At 36.5% G+C, this 8,064-nt stretch overlaps 1 protein-coding gene across 1 annotated transcript in view; it reads left to right on the forward strand.

Moving 5' to 3' along the window:
* The window catches only part of SLC25A32 (solute carrier family 25 member 32), a 30,368-nt gene extending 22,935 nt beyond the window's left edge, over positions 1 to 7,433 (forward strand). The window contains 4 exon segments of the mRNA XM_036742003.1: positions 964 to 1,077; positions 4,088 to 4,101; positions 4,103 to 4,231; positions 6,136 to 7,433. Of these exon segments, the coding sequence (XP_036597898.1) occupies positions 964 to 1,077; positions 4,088 to 4,101; positions 4,103 to 4,231; positions 6,136 to 6,271 (393 nt within the window). The 3' untranslated portion in view covers positions 6,272 to 7,433.
* Positions 7,434 to 8,064: the final 631 nt, after the last annotated feature.

Here is an 8,064-nt window from a genome sequence, read left to right on the forward strand (position 1 = left end):
TGCCTTAAAAAGCAAATAGAAACGTTGAGAGAAGTATGAAAAGGCTCCTATGAATTATGCGGAACAATTCAGAACAATGAGAATAATATGAATATTGATTAGAGTAATGTAACTGAAAGAAACACTGTGAGGCAGCTAGATTCAAAGGCGAAAAAACCAATTTTGGTTCCAGAAGACTCATGATGGAACTTCATTCTTCTCAGTAGAGGGATAGGGGACTAGAGGTACTGAATATTTCATTTGCTTTCAGAGGCATTTGCTGTAGTAATTAATTTTGCTTTATTGTTTTTGTTTGTGACAAAGGTGGGTGAAGAGGTGTGAGGGTGCAAAATATAGGAAGGAAGGTGGGCCAGTTATGCACTAAGGATAAGAGATAATAGACAATCTGCATTCTTCACTGGTATGCATTTAATGTCAGGAACACACAGCATCAGAAGGTATGGATAGTTTGTATTCTGCACCATGGAAAGTGTTGTCCCACCTTAATGAAAAGGCAGGTTCATTGAAATATTCGACTTTTAAGTACACATCTGGGCCTGGTTTTCTGCCATCTGAGGATCCACCCAGCTAAGTTTAGAATGACTTATCACCTAAAGTTTAGTCATAAAAAGTGGTGACACAGTACAGTGTAATGTGCCCTGGTTTTTGAATAAGAGGACCTGGGTTCAGATCTCATCCATTGCTTTGCCAGTGTGACCTATCTGTATCCTCCCTTGGCTTCAGAGTCATCATCTGTGAAATGAGGGGGTTGGACCAGTGGCCTCTAAAATCTTTTCTAGCTCTAGAACATGATTCTGTGATGAATTTTTTTTTAACCATAGTAACTCTAAGATTTCGGAGTGTTTAAGTACATACTAAATAAAACATCAATATTAAGAAGAGATAGAAATTTATTTATTATTTCAAATTAGATATTATAGTTTTGTTTGTTTTGTTTTTTTTAAAAACATGGTTATTTTCTAGGGATTTGTGCCTGGGCTTATTGGAACGTCACATGGAGCACTTCAGTTCATGGCATATGAACTGCTGAAATTGAAGTACAATACACATATCAATAGATTACCAGATGCACAGTTGGTAAGAAATTCTTGAAAAAGATGGCCTAATTTACCTTTATAGAAAATGTATAAATTGAATTGGCTTTGTCAACATAATCATCAAATGTGCTAGAAATTTAAGTCATACTAACCTTTCGGTGTCAATTTTCAATACTTAAAAATTGATTTTTTTCTCCTTCTTTGCCAGTTTGTCATTTACATTATGCCACAACTTGTGTTCTAATTGGAAAGTAAGCATTTGGAAATCTTTTAAAACACCATCTGCAGTTGATGAGAACATGGATATATTTAACAAATTTGAAAGTTTGCCATTAAGCATGTTTTAAGTACTTGTTGATTTGTTTTAGCTTAGCATTACTATATCATTTAAGAGGCCTTAAAAGTAAACTTATCTTGAGAATTCTGGGAAGATGGTGGAGTAGGTCAGAAAATTCCAAGCTCAAGATTTTCCCCCACAAAAGAAATAAAATAGCACCTTAGGGCTAACAAAGTGCAGGTAAAAATATATAGAATAAGGGCACAACAGGGGTCTTCCTGGGATAATAGGAGAAGATTCAAAGAAAAATCCCAGGACAAGGTTTGGTCCTTGTGAAGAGTAAACACCTGCAGACAAGGGCCTGCTTTAACAACAAACAGCAAGCCCTGGGTATAGCTGAGTTGAGAGGCTGCTTTGGCCCTAGCCATAGGAACCTTTACCCCTGGGACAGTGAGAGGAGTTGGTGTCTGAGCCTAGGACAATCAGGGAACTTCTGCAGACAAGGAACACCATACCCAGCTGTGCTACAGAGAGCAGAGGGGGCCAGAAGGAAAGAGCACATGCCTGGTGAGTTCAGGAGCAGTGGGGCAGGATGCCTTGGCTGTGAACACTTAGAGGAGGCTGGAGGTTTGGCTTTGGTTTTAAGCTAGAGGGGAGAACTGAGATCTGGGGCAAGAGGCACCATCTCCCATACCCCAAAGCTAGAAGTGATTACAAAACTTAAGCTATTACTACAAAAAAATGCACGGGCAAAGGAGAAAGAATCCAACCATAGAAAGTTACTATGAGAATAGAGAAGACCAGGGTTCATCTTCAGAGAAGAATATTGAAGCAAAGAAACCCTCTTCTACCCCAAAGAGTAACATCAAATGGTCACCTGCCCAAAAAGAATTCATAGAAGAACTTTAAAAAGACTTTAAAAATCAAATGAGAGAGATGGAAGAAAAACTAAAAAAAAAAAAATAAGAACAAGAAAAGCGAGATTATGGAAAGAAAGTCAACCAGTTAGAAAAGGAGATCCAGAATCTTAAGGAAGAAAATGATATCTTAAAAATTAGAATTGGGCAAGGCAAAGCCAGTGAAGTTATAAGAGATGAAGAAATAATTAAAATATGAAGAATGAAAAAATAGAAGAGAAAGTGAAACACAAGAAAAACAACTGATCTGCAGAACAGATCAAGAAGAGAAAATATAATCATTGGATTACCTGAAAGTTATGATAAAAAAAAGAATCTTGATACTATAATACAAGAAATAATTAAAGAAAATTGTCCTGAAGCATTAGAACAAGGAGGGAAAATAGGAATAGAAAAAATCCATCGAAACCACTTGAAAGAGATCCTATGAGGAAAACTCAAAGGAATGTTATAGTCAGATCCCGAAACCCTCAGCTCAAGGATAAAATAGTAAAAACAACAAGAAAAAAATCAATTTCATTATGATGATGCCACAGTTAGAATCACACAAGACCTAGAAGCAGAGACACTAAAGGACTAACACTATATATCAAAGAGCCAAAGAACTGGAGCTCTAGCCAAAAGTATCATACCCAGCAAAGTTAAGCATAATTCTGAATGGAAAAAAAAATGGACATTTGATTAACTGTCAGACTTTCAAGACTGTTTAAAAAAAAAAAACTCTGAACTTAATAGAAGATTTGACATACAAGAGCCAAGTATGTACTAAAGACTTATTACAAGGGATTCAATAATGATGTAACATTTACTTTTCATACATGTAAAATGTATATATATCTAAGATTGTCATTAGTAATTGGGTAGTCAGTAAGAAGTATTGGGGTGGACCTGAGAAATGATATGACTTCAAAAAATAAAACCATTTAGGAATAGCTAAAAAGAGTATTTTATACAAATGAGATGCAAGAGGAAGAATAGATGTAGAGGAATTAGATGGGGGAGAGGGGCTGGTAGTTCTGGTAACCTACTTTCATCAGGAATGGTTTTTAAGAGGGAACAATACATATATATCTAGAAGAGTATACAAATCTTTTAAATTCAGAAGAAATAAAATGGTAAGGGGATAGGGAGGGGGCAGAGGACAAGGGAGGGATCTCTGGAGGGGAGGAAATAGGTTAAGAGGGGTACAGAAAGATGTTTAGATCAATGGGAATGGAAGGATAAGGGAGAGGGGAGAGTAAGGGAATAGGTTATAGGGGCTACAGAAGAGTGTTTAGATTTATGGGAATGGGAGGAAAGGGGAGGGATCCTTGGAGGGGGATAGGCTAAGTAATGGAAGGGTAAGGTAGTGGGTAGAAGTAAAGTAGAGGAGTCAGGAGGGATAGGAAACAAGAGATATGCACAAACATAAAAACAAAGATCAATTTGTTAGAGAAGTGTGTGTCTATATATGTATGTATATATCTATATACTGATATATCCCCACTTAATTGTAGCCTAGGGTGGGGAGAAGTGTGAAAAAAGAATAAAGTAAAAAATGCACAGCAGAGAACAAAAGAAAACAAGGAAGCAAAGAAAAGAAGGACATCTCTTAATACAATCTGTAGTATTTATTATACAGGCTTTCTTGAAATGAAATTTATCATTATATACTTTGAATTCTTTTTTCCTTTTCTTTGTATTTAAGTTCCAATGTTTAAGTTTATGATACTTTCTTTTCTTTATTCTGGATTTCTGTTCTGCTGTTTGAGTCTAAAATAAAATTTAAAAATAGACCTTATAAGCTCAAGGTAGAAATTTTGTGCAATTTTAAAAATATCTAGAAAAGACATAACTATCTTGTGTTATTGTTTTAGAGCACAGTAGAATATATCAGTTGCAGCAATGTCAAAAATATTTGCTGTGGCAGCAACATACCCATATCAAGTAGTGAGAGCCCGACTTCAAGATCAACACAATTTTTACAACGGTGTACTTGATGTGATCAAGAGAACATGGAGGTAAGGTAGCAGCAGCTGAACGTGTCATATAGTCTAATTGATTATAATGCTGTAGCAGTGAACCCACCTGTGGGTGACCTTGGATTTTGCTTTTTATATGGAGTAAGAATCTTTTCTATAAAACATTCTGAGAAAGCCCCAACTCCGTGATCGACTTTTGTAGATACTTTTATCTCAATGTAATACATGTTTTCTACTGGAAACTCAATACCACAAACAAATATATTGTTATTCTGTGCACGTATAGCTGAATTGGAAGTGGTGGAGATCCCCACCTTTCTCGTTTTTTTTCAAGCCTTTTCCAGGAGCTGAGTATTAATGTGTGATAAATCTACTTCCATTCAATTCAGTACCTCAAGGATTTGACTTTGTGGGTGGGCAAATTTCTTCCATGAAAGATTGATAGAGGTGTCAAAAATAGTCCAAAATGTAATTGGGAAATATTTAACAAAGTAAATAAAAATACAGTAGAACACTGATAATGTTAATTTTTGGCTTTCCAAGGCAATATCTACAGTCACCACTGAGCTTAGAGTTGACTCGGGCACAGACAGGTTAACTCTTGCCCGTGGTCACACAGGCAGTAAGTGCTAGACAGGATTTGAATCCAGGTCTTCTGACTCCCAAGTCCAGAATTGCAGCCTTCAGTCAATTTTAAGGAAGTTTAAGCACCTACTGTGTGCTAGGCATTGTGAATGCAAAAACAAGAATGAAATAGCCCCTGCCCCATAAACAGTCTATAGTACAGCAGGGGGAGACAATATGTACATGTATAGCAAGATTTTAAAAAAAGTACAAGATGATGGCTGGGGTTGGGGGTAACGGGAGGGGTAATGTCTGAACAGCTCAGAATGGCCATTGTTTTTCTTAGTAATGAGGCACGGTCCTCAGCTCCAAAGCTGCAAGAGAGCTCAATTAGGAGGAATAGCTGCTGCAGTAAGTGGGAGAGACAATTAGGGAGAAACAAAAGGATTGCTGTACTCTGCAGTAAGGTCCCAGTTCAGGTCAACTAACGTAAACTTGCAGTGAACACATATGCAGCATGTTGCCTTACTTTATTGAACTCTTTGCGGCAACATGTGAGTAAAAGCAGAAGAGGTGGATGGTGGATTAATGCAGAGTTAGCGTTAGGAAAGTTTATGTGATGCCAGAGCTAAGACGCCTGTGGTAGGAGAGTACAGGAAAATTTAGTGTTGAACTGATTGTCTAATGAGTTGAGATTGGGAAGGGAGAAAAGTGAAGGCAGAGCAGGGGTTATAGTTTAGGATCCAGTAAGGAGGAGGAGGAGATGAAATAATAGGTAGCAGTCTGTCATAAAAGTGAAGTATGATCAGGGGTGATGGCATAATCCAGGATTTGACCTCTCTTTCCTGCACACTGCCTCTTTAGTTCTATTTAACAAGTATTTATGAAGAGCCTACTCTGTACCTAGTTTCTGAATTTTGTACCAATATCACATAGACTTAGGTGTCAAATTAAATTATGGATGAGTGTGATAATTGGTATATAGCACTTCTATAAGCATACACGATTTCAGTCTTAAGGAGAAAGTTTTTTAGCAGCCACACTTTAAGATGAAATCATTTTAAAAGTGATCCTTCTCAGTCTTTATGGCCTCTTTGCCTGAACTTTTAATCAGGTCAGAAAAGGATTGTAAGCCATAGCTAAATGTATATAAACAGCTGTATGTATACAAATGTATACAAACAAAATAACTAAATGTATACAAACCACTCTGCAAAGGCTTTAAACAGCAGTGAGTTTTGTTTCCTTGTTCATCCTGGTCCATTAAGCGGAAATTTTAGATGTTCTTCCTGCCATGTTAAGTGTTTTGATTTAATTTTGTACAACATTTTCACACTAGTTATTTTGTATACTGACTTGTTTTTTTCCGCTTTCTGTAGGAAAGAAGGCATCATTGGATTTTATAAAGGAATCCTCCCTAATTTGATTAGAGTGACTCCAGCCTGTTGTATTACCTTTCTAGTGTATGAAAATGTCTCCCATTTTTTACGTAGTCTTAAAGAAGAGCAAGTTTAAAGAAGATAACACAAAAATAAGCTGCTACAAAGCAACATACTCCTTAGCTCTTGAAATACAAAACATGGAAGAAATAGTGCACAGCAACATTATTCACCATTCAAATCAACCTCGAACTATTGAAAGAATCAAAAAGCTGACGAATCTTCCCAAGTTTTCTGCTTTTGCTCTCATTTATCTATGTGACTTGGCTGCATTTGCCTAGAATAGCTGCCGTCAAAACGATATTAAAACTGACATGAAGCGTATAGCTCAGTGAGTCTGTCCATTTCATTGTTCAAATAGAAGCTGATTTTGCAACATTTGTCTAGTGGATTAGAGGGATTTGCCTTTACTGCTAAACCGAACTGTGTAGATTGGTTTTTAAATCTGCTTTTGTGCAATAGTAAGTTTTCTTCCTTGCAAGGATGCATGGTGGCATATGTGTAATAGTTCACTTTTAAAGAATCAATTTCAAACTTTAGAAGTTTTGCTGAAAAAGTACCCAAAATCAGTATATCGGAATCAGTGGACAGTGAAACAAGCATTCTTAGGCAATTTGCACTCTGGTGAGATTCCATACCTCTCTCAGGATTAAGGAGTGAGTGGAGTCTGTATCTATTGTGATAGTAATTTTCCCTACTAATTTAAAGTTTAATTCCAGATCCAAGTTTTCTGAAAACTGGCATTAAATATATTTTTGATTTTGCAAACCTCATTGTGTTCCAAGATTAAGAGTGTCTCAGTCTTTCTTTAATATATACATACCATTTAAAAGAGATGCTTACGGAGTCCCTTTGCAGATTCAGAAGTTATGTTACTTGGCAGGTTGATTATACACAAACTGGAAAACAATCTTCCCACTTACACTGATAACTTGTCTGGATGCCACTCATTGGTCAAATTCATGTTTTAGATACGAACTGTACCTATGTCCCTCATTGATTTTGTTTTTATGAGGCAATGCAGGAGCGGCTTAAATAAAAAGATACTTCCTTTTCCCTAAAATGTTGAAATAGTAATTATATTTTTATTTATCTTAAATACCTGTGACTGCTATTGCACTACCATCTGTTTCTTGTAAATAAAACATTGCAGTTTTCAAAGCCATATTTAAATGGTTCTCTGAAAATGTATCTATTTTTACATTTTGAATGGTATTATGTTTTTCAAATAAAGATGAAATCATAAATAATGTTATGTGTATTTCCTATATGGGCATTGATGCTATGCCTGGAAATGTGTTTTAAGTTTCTAATAAAATCTTTTTGTTCGTGCTTCTCAAGAACTAATAGATTATACCAAAAAAGTTCATGAGGTGCTGATGTTGACCCCTACACGTGTAATGTTGATAAAGCCAATACTGTGTTTTTACATGACAACATGAATTTTCTTCTCACTCAATAATCATTTCTCAGGTGCCTACTCTGTGGGAGGGGTTGGGCAGAGTGTTGTAGGAGATGTGAACTCCCCCCTCAGAGAACTTACAGTCAAGTCTAGGAGGGGGATGATGCAAATTACAGAATCTAAGAATTAGAAGGATATCCAGGTGTCAATTGATACAGAAGAATATTTTGTAAGTGCCTATTATATGGTAAAGATCACTATAGGAATTGAGAGGAGAAAGGAGCATTTGAGCTTTGGAACATGGTTAGGAATTGAACCAGCAAACGAGATGACTAATAAATAATGAAGAGGGGACTGGGGGTTGTGGAACTGATCGAAGCAGTGCTTTGGGAAAATTTGGTAGATAGGTGGGAAGGGGAAAGGCTGGAGGTAGGATGGCCAGTTAGAATGCTATTTCAGCCTAGGCA

This window comes from Trichosurus vulpecula, chromosome 1 (genome assembly GCF_011100635.1).
Source record: "Trichosurus vulpecula isolate mTriVul1 chromosome 1, mTriVul1.pri, whole genome shotgun sequence".
NCBI classification, from domain to species: domain Eukaryota; kingdom Metazoa; phylum Chordata; class Mammalia; order Diprotodontia; family Phalangeridae; genus Trichosurus; species Trichosurus vulpecula.